Source organism: Balearica regulorum, chromosome 4, assembly GCF_011004875.1.
Source record: "Balearica regulorum gibbericeps isolate bBalReg1 chromosome 4, bBalReg1.pri, whole genome shotgun sequence".
NCBI lineage: Eukaryota > Metazoa > Chordata > Aves > Gruiformes > Gruidae > Balearica > Balearica regulorum.
Genome location: NC_046187.1, coordinates 53,621,234 through 53,640,354, shown reverse-complemented (window position 1 = coordinate 53,640,354; position 19,121 = coordinate 53,621,234). Strand labels below are relative to the sequence as shown.

At 38.0% G+C, this 19,121-nt stretch overlaps 2 protein-coding genes across 2 annotated transcripts in view; both read right to left on the bottom strand.

The window, feature by feature from the left end:
• The window catches only part of NFXL1 (nuclear transcription factor, X-box binding like 1), a 49,497-nt gene extending 38,773 nt beyond the window's left edge, over window positions 1-10,724 (bottom strand). Inside the window, exons 1-10 of the mRNA XM_075752209.1 lie at window positions 10,397-10,724; window positions 8,890-9,060; window positions 8,423-8,532; window positions 6,120-6,253; window positions 4,243-4,421; window positions 3,912-4,073; window positions 3,709-3,809; window positions 2,343-2,457; window positions 1,902-2,026; window positions 816-938 (exon numbers count right to left, since the gene is read on the bottom strand). Of these exons, the coding sequence (XP_075608324.1) occupies window positions 816-938; window positions 1,902-2,026; window positions 2,343-2,457; window positions 3,709-3,809; window positions 3,912-4,073; window positions 4,243-4,421; window positions 6,120-6,253; window positions 8,423-8,532; window positions 8,890-9,060; window positions 10,397-10,562 (1,386 nt within the window). The 5' untranslated portion in view covers window positions 10,563-10,724. The remainder of the gene's footprint in view (window positions 1-815; window positions 939-1,901; window positions 2,027-2,342; window positions 2,458-3,708; window positions 3,810-3,911; window positions 4,074-4,242; window positions 4,422-6,119; window positions 6,254-8,422; window positions 8,533-8,889; window positions 9,061-10,396) is intronic.
• A 2,648-nt stretch (window positions 10,725-13,372) lies between these two features.
• Window positions 13,373-17,718, bottom strand: CNGA1 (cyclic nucleotide gated channel subunit alpha 1). The gene is given in 7 exon segments (XM_010307415.2): window positions 13,373-14,790; window positions 15,491-15,597; window positions 15,744-15,851; window positions 16,627-16,728; window positions 16,834-16,859; window positions 17,237-17,303; window positions 17,603-17,718. Coding segments are annotated over 7 exon segments (1,944 nt in total).
• Between the last annotated feature and the right edge of the window lie 1,403 nt (window positions 17,719-19,121).

The following is a 19,121-nucleotide window of genomic DNA, read 5'->3' as shown; positions in this document are numbered from 1 at the left end:
CCCATCTTTTCTATTAACTTGAATGGTACCCTCCTTCCACACTGTATAAGGAAGGATGGCAATTAGGAAGAGGAACCTGGATTTTTTAGCATAAATTAAAGGTGAAAAGATTGCATTTACTTGTTTTGCCATCTTTTCACATACAGCAAATTCACTGTAATAATAATAATACTCAAAAATATCTAACAATAAAATTGTATTTTTCATGCCTCTTGGCAGTAAGAAGTCCAACTTTTGTAATATCTTAATTTACACATAGCAGGCAACTTTCAGGCCTTCTTGAATCAATAAACTGAAAAGATAGGTCTGAGCTATCAATCATTCCTTTGACTTCAAATGAGAAGGGAAACAAAACTCAAATTCCCAATTGACAGACCACTGCTCTTTGCAGTGATGCATACTATAAGGTTGGGTGCTGCACTGTCGAAAATAGGAGTATGTCCCTTAGGAAGTTATGAGAGATTCCCAGCTCTTCCTACAAAGTAAGGAAATAAATGGATTTAACTTCCCCAGAATGCATAAAGCATCAGTAACTACTCAAGTATCTGAAAGCAAAACTGCCTTCTGGAAGTGAGAAGTTGTCAAAATCCCCTCCCAGATTCTAAGGCCACTGAGTTTTTCTTGGTGACATGCTGTTCAGACAATTCTGGTACACTGCAAAGTAATTTGAATGACATTGAAGAAAACTCTTTCTATATGATAATGTGAGGTGGAATAAACAGATTGATGTGATTTATTTTTAATATATTATATATAAATTAAAAAAAATGTTATCTCAACAATACTTTTGACAAAGATCATCTCTGGATGCTTACCTTTCTCCTACATTGGTGCTTCTGGCAATCACGAATTTTAGTACACTTTGTTTCACACAGATATGGCTTATGACATGGCATGCGTTTAGTGTGCTTTCCACAGCGACACTGTTTCTCAACTTCCTGGGCAGAAAGATAGGAAAAAAAGCAGGATCTTCTTAATACAAAACAAAAGAAAAAAAAAAGAGTGGAAAATAAAAAGTTCTACTATTAGCTGTAAGGAAAAGTTCATGGAAGAGTAACAGTACAATGCTCTATCACAACAGGAAGTATAACACATGCTTGGAGCAGATCACCTATCTGTGCAATAACTACTCGGGGATTTTGTGTGGGTATTGCAAACATTGTGCTCTAGATGGCCAACTCACTGGCCCTGGTCTCACCAAGAGGAAAGTCACTTTAAGGGAACCACTCAAGCGTGTAGCGCAAGATGTCACGCGTAAACGCAAAACAAATTCACACACAAAAAAGTATCTCTCCTGCATAGTAAACTAGATTCATCCATTGTGTACACAGATAATTTAAGAAGTAGGTGAGCAGGTTTATCTGACCTTCATCCCAGCTATTGTGCTAACTACTTTCACCATAGACTTTGTAGCCAAAGCTGGTTCAGGAAGAGAACTGAGAGCAGACAAAGCAACAGCTTTATAGGTCAGACCACAGAAGCTCCATAGATATTTAGAGCAGAGCAAAATGTTATTTTCTTACTAGCAAGGAAATAATGTTATGTTACAGCATCTTCCATTTCACTAATGGAGAAATAGCATACTAAGACAAAGCAGCAAGGAAGCTAGAAGAGATAGGGAAAAAATTAAATGTCGTTTAGGGCATAATTAATTAAAAAAAAATAACCCAAAACAATAAAACCCTAATCCATGCCTCAAGTCAGATACATAATACTCAACTATTAATTCAGAATGGTGTTGGTGCAGGGGGGAATAGGGAAAAAATGTGTTGCTTTTAATGAACAGAAAGTTATGGATTTTGTGATAGACATGATTTAATTTTCCTTAGGAGACTTGCACGGTTCCACACAAAGTGTCTCAAAACCCTAACAAAATGTGAGCCTGCTACAGTAAGACTAACCTGTCTGCATATTTCACAGGGACCTCGATGACAGCGCTGTGAACATTTATGGATGCCACATTCCAGAACTTTGTCACAACTATCACCACAGGTGGGTACATCTTCTGTACAAGGCAACATAAACTCTAGGTGAAGAGAGAAAAGTACAAGCATTTAGAAAAAAAGCCAAAATATTTAGAAAAAAACGCACTAATATGACTTCAAATGCCAAATCTCTCTAATTTTTTTTTAAAAAGCTTCTCTAGAATTACTCAATGATTCACATAATCAATTAAAGAATTTTGAAAGAATTAAGCAAAAGTTAATATAAGCTGTCATAATTCAGTGTTTGTAAGAACTTTTTATAGACCCTGCCCCGCAGAATGAACCTGAACTAATGACTGTCAAAGACTGGATAACTTTTTTTTATTTTTTTTAAAAGAAAAAAAAAAGGCAGCTCACTTGATTTTCCACATGGGCAGGACCTTTTCCCAGAACGAGGACAGTCTCCACAGGGACCAGCATGACAAACTTGTTCACATGTGTGATTACCACAAGGCAAAGGTTTCCCACACATCTGGAAAACTCAGACAAACAAAGTGAATGCAATGTAACAGAACTATATACCAAGACAAACCAACCCAAGGGGAAAAACTAGGGGTGAGGCACATCCGGGTGGAATGTTAATTGTTCTGAATTTTGTTAACAAATCTTACAGTTGCTGAGTTTGCCAAATAAAACCGATCACCCCTGCAGTGATCCTGACTGGAAGACCACTGTATACTGAGGACTTAATTGTTCATGTAACAGTTAACTTGAGTAGTCCCAGGCCTATGCTGTGCTGTACCTACAGCTTGGCCTTCAGGCTTGTGCTGTGCTGCACATGTCCCCTGGCCACAGGATAAATTTACTGTAGCAGAAGAGATTGGAGGCAGCTCCCACTTGGTACCAGTGTTTATGCCACCTGCATGTCCTTGCCTTTATCTAAAAGTGCAGCAAGAAGTTCTCATGTGAACATCCTTTCTGTTTGACAGTAGAAATGATGAACAGAGTTGTCTTCCTGTAACAAAATCCTACAATAGCTTCAGTGACCAAAACGGGGTAACCCTTTCTACAGATAGGGTCTGCACTGCACGCTGCACATGGATCAGAGACTCATTCAATGCAGCGCAGCTTGGGGTTCCTAGCATCTAAATGCCCATACTATCATTTATATTATACACTCTTTCTCTATAGTGTCAACTGACATAAATCACATTTTACCTGATACTTTACAGAGGCTGAGTGCCTTTCTTACTGGGATCGTAATGACCAAGTACCTCCTGGTGCAACCTCCTGCCTGCCACCTAATTTTTTTTTTTTTTTTTTTTTTTTTTTTACAGTCTGCCAATCCATAGCCTAGGTCCTAAGAATGAGCTCCAAATATACTTCAAAGAATGAGTCACAAAGCTTTCGTTCTGTTACAGTCATTAGAAATAAATAAGCATGAAACTCTTATCTACTAAGCTGTGGTTTCATGCTTATTTTTAAAGACTGCAGCTGAAATTTCAACCTCAAGTACAAGAAAACAGAATATACAAGGTCAAATTCACTGCTAGCTTGACCCTAGCACAATTCGAGAACAGTGACATTTTAACTACTGTCAGAAATGAACTGGGGCACCAAAGAGATCCATTCTCAAACACTGCTGCTTACATTTTTGATTGCACTTTCAAAACCTGAAAAATAAAATTATTTTCCTACCAAATGAATTCTTCCAATCCTTAATACTGAGTAATCAAATTTTATAAATAAGTGAAAGAAGATAAAAAGGACAGCTTCAACATACCTGATCACACTGCCACTGAGGACTTGCACAAAGTCTTTCTGTTGTCTGTCTTCCACAGATGCACCGTTGTTTACTGACTCGTGGACAAGGCTGACAATCTCCTGCATGTAATTGTGAAGTGACATTGAGAGTAGGAATTGCAAAAGAATGACATATCTTAACAATTAAAACAACTTCTCTGAAGTTTAAGAAGGCAGGTCTACCTGCATGACAGGAATTCTCACAAGCATGTTGTCCACACAGCAGCGTTCGTCCACACGGCAGGCAACACGACCATTCCTTGGCACTGCACCTTCGGGGTACTGGTTTAGCTTTCTTACAGTGACAGGTGGTTGTGACCATCTTTGGGCAAGGTGGACAGGGTCCTAAGTACACGAAAAAAAAACCCTCGCTAGTGGCCATTCAGCAAATTCAGCCTTGACTACATCTGGTTTATTTTATGAGAATTTTAAATATAGCTAGAAGATTTTAAGTAAAATTGTATAACAGCTACATAAATACAGGTCATACAACCAAGAGACACAATGGATTTACCTGGATGACAAAGCAGCAAACATTTATGACCGCAAGAAGGTTTGAATTCCCTCTCACATATCTGACCACAGGAGTGAGGTACCAGCCATGGGTCCAGTGCTGGATTCTCCACTTTTCCACAGTAACAGTAATACCTACTGGGAGTTTCAGACCGTTTGTATTCAAACCTACATTTTGGACTACAACAAGGGAAAAAGGGAGTGAAAAAAAGCAATTTATTTTTTTTTTTAAAGAAAAGCAATTTTTATCATTTCAGTTTCCCAAGATTGTTACCAGGCTACCCATTAACAATTTTACAACTACTGTAACCAATAACAACATAATTAAATTTATAATACACAATAAAAGTCTTGCTATATGTTGGATTTTACAATACATTCATTAGAATGTCTAAGGAATTGTCCTATCACTAAAATCTTTTTAATATAAAAATATATACCAAAAGAATCAGTTTAGCAAGCATACAGAACAATTTTTATGTCAAATAATACCAAAGGAATGTATGCAACAAAGAGTTAACCTACTTAAACAGACCCAATCAAAAGAGAGATTAAAAACCAGGTTTTTACCAGTAGCAATTTATAAGCTATGTAAATCAAGATTTAGCAATGCTATTAAAACTATGCATAATAATTAAAATTTTATCTGAAAGATTTTAGATTGCATCAGTTCAGCATCTTAGTTATTATAAGATGCACACCTTTATTTGTTATCCTTGATGGCGTCAGATAGTAAAAAACAGGTTATTCCTAAAAGTAGATAGGCCACAAAGGTCTGGAACATGTTAGTGCCACAGGCCCTAAAGGCTTTCAGGTGCAAGCCATGGACGAGGGAGGCAACACAAGGAATGAGAAACAAAGCAGCTCCCATTTCTGGCTACACTGGGAAACGACAACAGACAAGGAGCTCCTCCTCAGAGAAGAATAGAGGCTTTAAAAGACCTACGCACTCATTTTTATCAAATAAAATGTCAATTTGTCCCTATATAATATATTACAAGCCATTATCCATTTCACTATAGTAACTGCACAGTTTTACCATGTGCTTAAGTGTTAAATAAAATACTATTCACCTTGAAATTTTTTCGTTATAAACACTGTGCCTAAACACAAAATTCATTTGTAGCAGAACAGGCTTTATCAACTTGAGACACTGCCAGCCAACAATTTTATACCTTATTTCCTAAGCAAACCTGCTCTCTGAGATCCCCACTAATAGAGCTTTTGAATCCACAAGGCACTTTCAACCAAACATCACAGAGGATTGCATCTCAAAGAGATTACTACAAGTTCCCACATAAAAGTAGGTGGGCAAATAAAGCATAAAACACACACAGAAAAACCTTGACTGAACTTTCAGACACAAACCTATTGAAAAAGTAAGCTTTGTTATTCACGCAGCTACAATATTACCTCCTTCTTTATACAATCTCATGTAAAACTGCAAGACTGGCTTTAAAGCTTGAGTTATACAGAAACTAAAAATAATAATAATAATAATAAAATCCCTAAATGTTACTATTTTATAACTGGGTTTTCATTTATTTATTTCACAGTGCCAATTATAAAAGTGACAGATAAATATGTAAAACCACCTAGAAATAAATATTAGAAGCTGAGACACAATAGATAAATTGCCCTTTCATAGGTTAAAACCAACTTGATGCAGCAGGTTTATAGTATCGCTGTGAAATATTCCTGAATCTTGTTCATGAAAACTTAAAAATAATTCAGAAAAGCAATAGAAAAGTCAGTTTTCTAAACTTCTTTTTTTGGTGTGCACATCATTTAACAAGTACCAGCCCATTCTAAAGTAACTCCAGTTCACATATATTTCACAATAAAAGTATCTTTGTAAATGCACCATGAAGAGCTCACCATGGCCAGGGATAATCTTTCTTCCCAAAATCATCATCTGTCAAAGGAGAAGACACAAGGAAAAGGCTGTCCTTGGCCCACTTTTGGATACACACCAGGTGAAATATACAAAAGCATCCACAACAGCTCCAGACCTAAAGAGCAGATATAAGTGCCAATTGCTTTATGTTAGGTTTCTTTTTGTGTCCATTGATGAAAATCTGTAATATCTAAAGAAATACAGGCTTGCTATTTTTCCATTTAAAAATGGGTTTCCAAAAATAGGTTATACCTATTGTTAGATAAATACAGTCAGTCTTCCTGTTACAGATTCATACCTATAATCTTTTCTTCCTGCTGCTGTGGTAAGTTTTTGCCAAGGCTTATGGAGCCCAAAATACTCACATAATCACAGAAATGTTGATCTAAACATACCTTTGGAGGTCACGTAGCACAACCTTGTGACCAAAGTAGGACTACTGCCAACTTAGCTCAGTTCAGTCACAGCTTTGTCTAGCAAAATTGGAAAACTCTGAAGGATGGAGAGTCCACAACCATCCTGTGTAACCTGCTCCAAGTGTCATACTACCTTCCTAGTACTCACTCTGCATCTTTCAAGCCCCAGTTTGCACCGTTGCCCTTTGTTACACCACCTGACACCACAAAGATGACTTTGGCTTTAGCCACCTTCACAACTCCAAGTAGACAGGCTGCAAGCATATCATTCATTAGGCTCTTCTTTGCCAGACTAAACCAGCCCAGCTCTCTCTCCCCCTCTCTCCCTGTCACATACTCTAGGTCTCTAGACACCTTGGTGGTAAAAGTACTAAAAGGATTTTTTTTCCCTCTTTTAAAGTTTAGGATTTACATACAATGCTTGTAAGAAAAAGATTTGATTAGAAGTGTGGCTTTCAACATAGCGTCTTTTGTTCAAAGAGCAAGAGAGGTATAAAACTGAACAGAATTAAAAGCAAATGTGTTTAAGAGAAAGTTATTTTGCCAGTATCCTGTCTCCATCACTAAACCTTTATGTTCTTGTTCCCAGTGTACTTCTCTTTGTCAGTTCTGGAGTGAAATCACAATCCTTTGCTTAGAATATCAGCCTGCTGCTGAAAAGCAATTTAAATAGTAGAAATGCAGTTTCATGACTTTGGTACTTTCCACGTATTGATGTCTTAAATCGTGAGCTTAGAATGGCTACCACAATTTGGTAAGAGAAATGCAGCAGAAAATTTAAGTTTTAATTTCTTTATTTTTTTAATAACTGATGATGTTGTTATAAAATTATATTGCAAAAAACAAGGAGAATTTCCCCATTAACTTATAGAGGACAAAGTCAATGACGTAAGTTGCTGAAAGTACAGTAATTAACTTCCCAACATCTCTTGTTTAGCTTTAAGTAAACAAACACACTTGACCAAAACATTACAGATTCAAGATAACAAACCAACCACTGAGTTATAAAAGATTACTTTCCAGTTGCCAAATCATCTCACTTCTGCTTAAATGAGATTAACGCTATCAAGAGACACAGAACTTTAAAATCTAGCTAAACATATACATTAAGGTTCAAAAAATTATGAATGAAATATGTTAAGAATTCATACAAAACATATTTCATTTCTTTCTAAGAAAATGTTAATGGCTATAGTTTCATTGGATACTTGCAGTCCATGTACATTCAGCATAAGAAGTTGCAAACATGTATTTGATTCAAGTAACTGTAACAGAAACAGTTGGGCCTGTCAAAGGGAAGTTAATACATAACAATAAAAGTGAAAAAGGTTTGTCCTGAAATGTCTCCCATGAAAAACATAACTACATGAAATAAGACAATCTTCTCAGACATGCCACCCTTCCCTTTCCCATGATCAGCATTTGCAGTAGCAAAGATTATCTTGGCTCCCTTGCTACAAATCTAACAATATTTCCTAGTATTTCTTGCTTTGGTGATTGCTACAACAGCTCCAAGGCTTATTGAACACAACATTGCAAACACTGGCCTTCCTGCACTACTTTTTTTCCCCCTGCTACTCTCTAAAATTTAAAAATAACTATTTACATCACAATAACAAGCATATGTCAAGAAATACTTATTCTGATTACAAGCTACAGGTATATACAAGCACTCACTTCCTCAAGTGTTTGAAAAAATCCAAAGATGCCAAACGTTGCATTTAGTAGTCTCTATTAATAATATTCTATATTTAGTAGTCTATAGTAAAAATATCAATCCCAAGAATTACCTTAGTAATATAATTAAAGACAAGTTATTCAGACAGTTACATTTGGTTTATTCTAAAAGACTACTGTTAAATACTTACAGCTTGGTTCCTTTTAACTGAAGCAATGCAGATCAGACATGTCATAGCCCCTGACTGAAAAGCTTCATTCATGTACTGTCTTGTACGTTCCAGTTCACTTGCATCTCCATCTTTAATGTATAAAGATTTTTAAAGCAATCAGTAATGTTTGATCTGCTATTCTGTACATGTTGAGACTGCTGCAAAAGTATGTATCTTTTTTCTCTGAAGAGAGGCCAGTCATATATTATTACAAAATCGCATTATTAGAAGTACTTAAGACAGTTTCAAAACTATACCATTGATTCTGCATAAAAAGGCAAGACATACTACCAGCATGCATTGCTGGGAACAAATATTTTTAATACAAGACATCAGAATAAAGTGCTTTCCCTCCAATTATGGAAAAACTCTAATACACGGACAATACTACAACTTTGCTTATGCTTTCATACTGAAATAAAAGTCAATAAATGAAAAAAAATTACCAGTTTGGCTGGTGTAAATGGTAAATGTTTTGGCCAAAATCTTTCCTTGTTTTACTTCAGCATCTTCATCATCATCTTCAGATGAGGAGCTAAATTGGTCTTCAACTAGCTTTTTTGCTGCAGCCTGATTAGCCTTCTTAATTTCATCAAATTTCCTCTGTGAAGATAACTCTATTAAGAGAACAGATTAATTTTGATTAATACCATGACAGTTAATCATAACACCACATTCAGTTCTACATACTTTCCACTGTCCTTTTCTTTAAAGAGCTTGCTGATCTTACGTTTTTAAGGGCAGTATGTTGCTACATTTTCAATACCATACAAGAAGATATAAATTGCATTTTCTTATCTACACATTATCCATAAAATTCACAGTAGAAATTATTATCTGTCAATTACTGGTGACAACTCCAATCAAATATACTAGAATATAGACATCTATAATGCAACTTTAGTAAAACTATTTAAAAAACCCGAACACATACAGCCCCCCCCAAACACAACTTTCGTAGCATGAAAAAGAAAAATAAAAAAAATTAAAAATAAGGCAATTCTTGACAAGAGTAATTGTTATAATTTGCTGATACCCTATAGTACCTCTCTCAGTATCTCATATTTTTTTTTAAATTATGGGTCTCCCTCCATCCAGCAAGTCTTTATTGCAATAGCGGGTTCATGCTATTTCTACAGCTGGCAACATTACAAGTGACAGGGGATTTTAACATAAGCTTTTTAAAAAGTTATTGCATGTGCAATAGAGGACGATTCTCACATGGACAAAAATAATTATATAACTTAACCAAGTTGATAATAAACCAAAGTGCCTTTAAAATAACATACCACAGAGACAGAAAATCTTCAACAGCTCGCAGGTCTTAACCTACCTCCTAGTTTTCCATATCATACTATTATACATAGTATATTTCCTAGGGGTTGGTTAAATTTTGTTTTAAGGCTTTCCTTAAGAAAGTATGCTGCCACTTAGAGCTCAGTATTTAGCACTTAAATTACACGAGTATTAACCTGCACTCACAGCAACCCTCGGGCGTTAGACGGCCCGCACCTTTCCCGGACCGGGGCGGTGTGGCACAACGACTGGAGTACCCAACGTTCGTCCCTAGCAGGCAGCACACAACGGTACTGAAAAACAGCTGCTTCATCCTTTACGTGAGAGTCACTCTTCTCTCGAGGGGCACCGACTGTATCCCCAGGGGAGGACACAGCCCCCGAGCCCCCAGCCACTGCCCGAGGCCTCCGCGTTTCCCCCCAGAAGGTACCTGCGGGCAGGAGACGGCACATGGCGAAACACCGGCTCGCTACCGCCCAGCGGAGAGGGAGCGGGGCCGCGGCCGCCTCCCTTCCCCCCGACGCCGGGGAGAGCCCCGACCTGGGCATTTGTAGGGGTACCCAAGGCCCCGCTGGGCTCCGGGCTACAGCCGGCTCCCCAGCCCGGGACCCCGCAGCCCCTGGCCGGGCCGGGGAGGGGAAAGGACACGACACTCACCGCTGGCCCCCTCGCCGCTGGTCCCCACGGCCGCAACGCAGGCACCGCCGCGGGCCCTCGGGGCCTGGGGCCGGGCAGCCGGCCCTGCGCGGGGGGCGAGCCCGTCCCCGGGCCTGGCGCGGCCCCGACCCCGGCCCCGGCCGCCCTGGCGCCAGGCCGCTTCCATTTCTCCTCCGCCACTGGGCGAAGGACGACGGAGGGAGACCAACCGCCTCTCACACCCCCGGCTGAAACCGCCCCAAGGCGAGCTCTCCCGCCTGGCCCGGCCTCTCCGTCCGGAAGCTGCGGTGGAGGCGGCGGGGACGCCGGTGAGATCCCGCGGCAGCGCGACTACAACTCCCAGCGCTCCCCGCGCGGGAGGGGCGGAAGTGGCGGCCGGAGGACTCCAACCCCCAGCGTGCACCGGGGAGCTACGCGGCCGCCGGCCCGTGTCTGCAGTCGTGTGTGGAGAGGTTCCGCGGCGCGGCGGGCAGCCAGCTTCGTGCCCGGTGGCAGGAAAAGCATTTGCTAATAGCCAGGCTGGCATCTCTTTCCTGCTTAATGCTTGAATTTCTTTTTGCCTGCCGCTCTGGCCGCAGGAACAATGGCTTTAGCTCTTTTTCTGGCAGCCGTTTCTGCAGCTCGTGGGTGTTTTCCTCACAGCTCCTCTTCTTCAGGGAATGAGAGATTTGAAAAGCGTGTTTAAAAAGCGTTACTGAACTAATATCCGGGTTTTACTGCACAGAAATATATATTGAGGAAGCTGTGTGCCTCTTGAAAAGTTCTGATAAATGCAAGTTGAAATAATTTGATTGACATTTTCTGATAGCACTCATGTCTTGCTGTGCCAGGAGGAAACTGCATTTAGGGGTTTTTTTTCAGAAAATACGTGTTTATAAAAGTTGAATAGTACAAGATTTCAATTAAAGAGTCTGAAAATAGTAAACTCCTGGAGGTCAATTCTGGTTTTCTGTTTTATTTTGAAGTGGTTTAATTTTTTATTCTCAAGAGGCAGCTAGTGACCACAACTTGTGTCGTAGACTGAAGGATCGATAAAAGAAAAAATATAAGCAGTAGATCTCTGCCTTTATTAATTAAAACTCATATCACACATTTCTCTAATACAAAGTCTTAAACTCTTCAACAAAGGAGAAAAGTGGTTCCTTAGTGCCTAGTGCGATATGACACAGCCCTATAGGATGCTGCTACTGTACAGATTGCAGATTATATTCAAGACCTGAATTGGAAGAACGCTGATAGCGAAGTCCAACATTCACTATATAGTTAAATGCTAGAATAACACTCGTTCTTGTGTGCACGGATAGAGTCTTTAATGAAATGATGGCACACTTTCCCCTTACCAGCACTTTATGCCATTTGTTATTCAAAGCACGGGATCGACAGTGAATGAACAGCCATTTCATATTTATATTTATCCTCGTTGTTCCATATATATCCTATGCACGAATTACTTCATAACATTAAATCGTTGCAGTGAAATCAGGAGTTATTTATAGATCTCTGGCATTCTGGAAACCCATCAGCATTACAAAAAAATAAAACAACCAGAAATGAATGCACTATAAAAAAAATCTAATTTAAAATACCTCCATCTTATTAAGGAAAGAATGAAAGTATAGAGATATTATCAAGTGACAGTAATATTTACATACGTATTTTTTAAGAATGGCAGTCCAATTGCCCAGGATAATCAAATTGCCCTGAATACGGAATTATCCATTCTCTCCTTGCAGTCCCTTTCTTCACTCCCTGTCATCAAACTTTTCCAACATTAAGTGGCTATGGTCAAAGTCTACTGAAAATACCCAGCTGAAAACACCCAGCTGAGACCACAACTAAAAAACCCAACAATTTTTGCCAATGGAAAAAGTCATAAATTGGGGAAAAAAACAAAGGGATAATGCTTCTTAAAGCAGTTGCAAACATATCTGATGTATGAAACAGTAGATTTTACTATTTTAGTAGTAGTTAAGAACAGAAGAAAGAAGTACCCTATCAGTGAAAAAAAAAAACCTTTTAGTTGTTATATTCTTTTCCCAACAGCAGCTACAGAAGACGCTGTAGGGAGAGTTTGGCCTCTTTCTGTCATGTCTGCCCCTTGCACTCTGCCAACATCCACAACTCTTACATTAGGGACATAAAATATTTTATACACAGATCTTAAAAACTTGATAGTTCATGTTCAGCAGCCATATGGTTACATGGAGCAGAACAGTCTTCAACATTATGTGTTTGTTATTGTTGTGGAAAGAACAGCCAGATCTTGAGCTATCCATATTTGTCATATATATAAAAGGCCAGGTTTTATCCCCTCCCTCTTCCAGCCTTTGCATGCAGCATCCTGAAAAAAACGCCATTTAAAACTGCCCACCTATATTTCAAGAATTCAGCCAAGGTGGACCCAATGAAGTAAGACTATTTTCCAAATCTTAAACTTTCAGTCCTCATTTCTGCATTGTAGATATACCTAATTCGTTATGTAATATCCCATACTTAATTAATCTTATGTTAGTCAGTAGATGTGTTTCTTCATACACAAATTTAATATCATGGTTCATGCCTATATTGACTTCAAATAGTTAATACAATTGTTACCAACTCTTCCTTCTTTCCATAAGTAGACACAAAGAAATTATTTTAAAATAGTCACCAAAACATTTGATATCTGCCAGTGTATGACTGTATATAGATTGAATGCATTTGCTGCAGAGCAGTGTTACAGAAAGAGTACATAACGCATTAGCAGATAATACCACCTGTTTGTGCAAGAGCAAGGTGTTATCTTCTATCCTCATTCCTGATTCTTCTTTTTCTTTCTGAAACCTGCCAAATATGTGCTGTTTGTAGGAAATTAGTGGCATTACCTCAACAAATAAGTTTTCATAATTAACAGTCAGGTCCTACAAAGATTAGAAGAGAATGTACTCAGCCCCATGCAGGATTTGACCCTAAGTCTTATTGGCAACCTCCAGTGTTTTATTCTGCTTTTGACACTCCAGGTTTATCTGTGGATGGATCTGCTTCTTCTAAGTCTGCAAATTCTTGCTCTATAACTGGCTTCAATACTTTCTCGATTTGTGTGAGTCTTTTTTTCAATTTCTGTTGTGCAGCTTCATACTCAGCCAACAACCTGGCAAACTTTGTTTGCAATCTGTCCATCATTCCTTCCATGTAGGTGACCTTCTCTTCCAGATCTTTAGGATCACTTCCTAAATTTGCAACTTCAATGTCCAGCAACCCATCTTTCATTAGGATTTGCTTGCCTTTTTCTTCCAGCATAGCCTTTGCATCTGGATACTCTGTTAAAGCCTCCATGAGATCATCTTTAGACAGACAGAACAAGTCTGAGTATCCAATACTTCTAATATTGGCTGTTCTTCGATTGCCAGCTTTGCTACCTTTGATATTAAGAATGCTGATTTCTCCAAAATAGCTGCCGTCACTTAGGACCACAAATTGGGTAATTCCATCATCAGCGACTACTGCCAGCTTGCCTTCTTTGATGATGTACATCTCGCGTCCAATATCTCCTTTTCTGCAAATATAATCTCCAGGACTGTACACTTGTGGCTGGAGTTTCAAAACCAGTTCAACCAATAGACCAGCTTCACAGTCTGCAAAAATCCGAACTTTTTTTAGCGTTTCCAGGTGAACATTGATTGCAATCTCTGCTCTTAGTTTATCTGGCAGATACTTCAAGACTTCCCTTTCATCCACAGCCTTTTTGTTTGTCCACAGGTAGTCAAACCACTTTATAACTCTTTTTTCCATGTCTTTACTCACATTCCGAAAGTGCATATATTGCTTGATAGCATCGATCCTTGCTTGAAACTCTGCCCTGGCAGCATTCATGTTGGAGATCATGGAGCCCACGTTACCAACAATGGTAGCGAAAATCAATACTCCAACCAAGAAGTCAATGACCACAAAGAAATATTCAGAATCTCTTACAGGAGGGGGTGTTTCACCAATAGTAGTCAGGGTCAGTGTTGACCAGTAGAGACTGTAGACATACTTTCTAGTCAGACGGGCAAATTCAGGATCGGAGGTGTTGGGGTAGACCCATGTGTCAGCCCCAAATCCAATGGCTTTCGAGATTGAGTAGTACACACAGGCATTCCAATGAATAATAATCACAATGTACATGACAAGGTTAGAGATCCTGAAGATATTTGGGTAGTTTGTCCTTGTTTCTGTTCGCTGGAAGAATTCAAACATCCGAGCTACTCTCAGTAGTCTATTTATTCTTAATTCTGGGTAATTCAATCCTAACTTAAAGTATAAGAGATCAGTTGGTATGATTGACAGAAAATCTAATTTGAATTGAAGAGATGTCTTATATTTCTCTCGAAGCTTTTGTTCTTCTTTCACCAGAAGACCTTGCTCCAGGTAACCTAAAATCAAAGTGTAGATAATAAAAAATGTTATGGCTTCAACTGTGTTGTGTTTAACATCAATCCAAATCTACTTAAATTAAACACTTATAGCTCTGATTCTTTCTCTCCACTTTTCAACTATGGTGAACATCTGGGAAAAAAAAAAACAAATCCCCCCCAAACTGCACAGACTATAGGAAGGGTGGTTAATGAGGGAAAGAATTTGAAAATGGGAATTTCAGTTCCATATTGAGTGTATCTACTCAATAGCTCTGGATGTAGGATAAGATTTTAAAAGAAACAGTTGCAGCTGAAGTCTTGCTTGTTCAACGGTCTTGAAAATTAGGCAGATACTCAAATCTCCTAAAATACAAAATCCAGATTTGGATGCTGATTTTTCAGAACCCCTGATCCGCACCTGGCTACCTTGCATGTTTTTCATCTTGTCGAGTCAACTGCAGGCAGAAGAGCTTGTATCTAGCTTACCTCATGCCTAGCTTCCCTCAGGCTTTATGTATTCTTTGGGTAATACATCAGAGTTTCTTCTCTTTTTATAGGTCACAGACTGCAGTCTTTCAGAGATCTATCTCGATGTCTTTTTTCACTATTGCACCTCATCAAGGGTACCCAGATAATAACAGTAGTAGTATTCTGTAGTATTTTAAACCATGTGACACACATATATGAAAAGGAATAATTAATCATTGAGTATACTTACCTGTTCTTGTCCGTACAAACATGTCAGCAACATAGATAGCATCAGAAATGTAATCAATAATAAACCATACTGCTAGGTAGTCATGCTGAAGCTCATCGAAACAGGCTCTGAATAGGAAAAGACAAAAGTAAACTACCATGAAATGAAAATTAAATACTTGCATGAAATCATGATAGACAAAATATTTTTTTATCTATCTAGGGATATTATGATTTGCCAGAAGTTTTATATAGTCATTAAAGGAGTACATCACCTAGCAATAATCATGGTCCAGTTGTACATAACAGGCATTGTGATGCAAAACAACCAGTTGTAATACATATTTCCTGCTGGATCAATAATGAAAATATCTTTCTTCTTCCTAAATGATAGGCAGGGGGAAAAAAAGGAGATTTAATGAGAGACCTAAAATACGTATAACAATTTTTGAGGAATGAAATCAGCTTGGCAGTCCTACTTCAGTTTATAGTGGCACATGTAATTTCAACCTTTTAAAATTAATTTGTTTTCTACCCAATTAACTGTCTTGTCTGATAATTGATTTGATCATCTTTCAAAAAATAAAATTATTATGTGACTACTAATGTTTAAATAAGTGAGATAAATCATGCCTTTCTCACTGGGAAAAGTCTAGCTCTAAGATGAAACATTGGCATAGTTTACATAAAGAAACCAAAGAATGCAAAATCATACAATACAAGTTCCTACTGTACTCTTTTAAGTTTCTCTTCCTTGGCCAGAAAATTATGAATTTACCAAGCAAAAAGTAAAGCAAGAACTCTGAGATCATAGAAGAGTTTACTTGCTTCTAGGTGCCCTTACGTGCAGTGGAGATGATTGCTTCACACTGGCACTTCTTTTGCTGGAGGGTGTTATACAAAAAAATACTGGTTAATCAGAATCCAAAGGAGATATTTCTTGATTAATTTTTTCAGATCAATACCATGCATGTATATTTCTGTCGTCCACATACGAAGTTAAATCAGAACAACTCTAGGGAGAACAACAGCAGTCTGTACACCCATTCACTAGAGTATAAGCATCTTGTTTACAGAATGTCCATGAATGGATTCGGTTTTACATCAAAAGCAATTTTATTAGACTAGCATAGCAGGACCTAAATGAAAAATACTTACTCTTCTTTATTTTCTTTCTTCTTGGACTTGTCTTTATTTTTGGTTTTCTCCTTTTTTACCTTGTTCTTTTGTGTTTCTCCATCCTTTTTTTTTTCTGACTTGCTAAGAAATAGATTTACATTTTCAGTTGTTACAGACTAAGGTAAAACATATGAGGCAAGAAATTGAATGTCTTAGAAATAATAATATTGTTACTCTTTGTCTTACCTCTTCTTTTCTTTTTTCTTTTTCTTCTCCTCTCTAAGGAAAAGAAAAATATGAGAGGTTCATGGGATGCACATAGCCATTGCATTTGTTTATTGGAATCATCTGAATTCGGTAAGGATAACATTATACTTAGGTGTTTGGCCTTCAGAACTGTTTTGCCTATTGTATTCACCTAGAACTATTTTTATTTTAAATTAATAGATATAATGCCAATAACTTTTGTATTGAGAATGATCAGCATAATTGGTGTGCATGAAGTTCAAATGTACATGCAGTCTCTTTCAGAATTATTTGAATGACATAGTTGTTTGTAAAGAGATGACTAGAAATATATCATCCTTTTTCATTGCTGCTTAAACAACCAATATTACAGAACTCTCATTTTATGAAATGGCAAAGATACTTACTCATCTTTATTACTATTGTTGTTAATATTGTAGTGTGCAAATGCACCGGGTAGATACCGTTGCCTAGGGAACAGCAAAACGACACAGTTATATGATATCTGCTGAAATACAAAAAAACCCCCATTTAATCTAAATTGCCATGGACTGTTTCTCACCATTTTAATCATGGGCTAAGATACCTAAGGAAATTGAAAGAGCACAGATTTTAATCTCCTAAATATTTACAATAAGCAATATATCACAATCTTAAAAACTTGATTTGTTGATAGAGGGTGAAGAAAGTTAGATGATGGCAAGTTAATCCCATCCAAATTATCACAGAAAAAAACCCAAACAGACACAAAATGGTAAATTTTGTGGACAGGACATACCTGTTTTCCCCTTTGTCCATCGGCCCAGGGTCTTCACTGGTGTCTTGCACTACCACGCTGGGAATAATTGTATGGGAGTGATGGGTTTCAATCACGCCTACCTTCATGGTCAAGTTTGTCTTACCTTGCGTAATTGAGAAAGAGTGGTTTATAAAGGAATCAAGTAATTTCACAACTAGCAGAAGTAACAAGCGATTTTTTTTTCCCTAAAGATGAATCGTTTCTATCCCTTTGCTTCCCCCCAAACCGAAAATAGTATTTCTAGTTTTCTCTCTCCCGTGATATTTCCACCACTGTGGGTGCTTCAGTGTGCTGAATGACCAGGCAACTGCTGCTAAAGAGAATGTTCAACATATCTTTCTCTTAGAGGAAGCATTAATTTAGGTCTTTCTCCTGAGCCTAGTCACATACTTTGAAAATATTTAGACAATCATGTTTGAAACATCTACTGCTGTTTCATTTGGTTTTGAACCAAAGGCTCATAATTTATTGTATTGGAATGATTAAATAGATTCATGCACAGGTGACATCCTGAAAACTGGACTAGGAAGCATCCGTTGGTTTGATGTACAAAGAAATTTTCACTGACATCTGAGAGTTACACTTCGTTGCGAGCAAAGAGTAGATTCTGTAACTAGGAACTTAAAGACTGATGTAATAGAGTCTCCTTACTCAAATAGCAACTCTGACATAAATACCTAAATGGAAATGTTAGTGGCTGGTCGTGTCCGGTTAGTTCGTTTCAATATTAAAAGCATTGAAAATGTTGTAGTGTACATAACTTCTGCTCTCCCTTTTCACCACTATTCTTCAAGTTTTGTGAGTTATCAATGAGACTGCCAACTCTGCGCGTGAATTGTGTCCACAAGCGTGATCTGCTCTTGGCAGGGCCATTTAGATAGGATTATAAAACAGATGCTATCCACTGCAGTAACAATATCCCTGCACATGTGAAATCAGAGTATCGAGATGTCTGTAAGCCACAAACTGACAAATGACCGAAGTCAAATGTCATCATAGAATGAATCAGTCCTAAAGAAAGTACTTCCATTCTGTAGTCAAGCACACTGCAAAAGAGAAGCAGGATGATCCAGCTGCCACGTGGCTGCCAGACTTACCTGACTTTCTGTATTAGTGAATAAAACTAAAAATATTCCTATCAAGAAATAGGAGAGGAAACCAATGTTTCTAGCAGTCATCAGACATGAATGACACATGATGCGAAAACCCACCCCAAAACCCAGCAATATACAACATTTTACAAAACAGAAAGATAAAGATAGAAGATTAAGATGTGTTCTTCCTTGAATAGTGCTAAATGTAGTCCAATATTACTGGTCAGTCTTTAAATATTTAAGAGCAAGGATCAGGTCTAAAATGTCACATAAAAAGATTCTAAGTTTCTAAAACATAGTAAACATTAGGTTAGATTCACCAGGAGCCTAAAAGCTGTAACAGGGCTTCCACTGCCTTACTCCAAGGATAAATTGTGTTCGAAAGTGTGGAGATT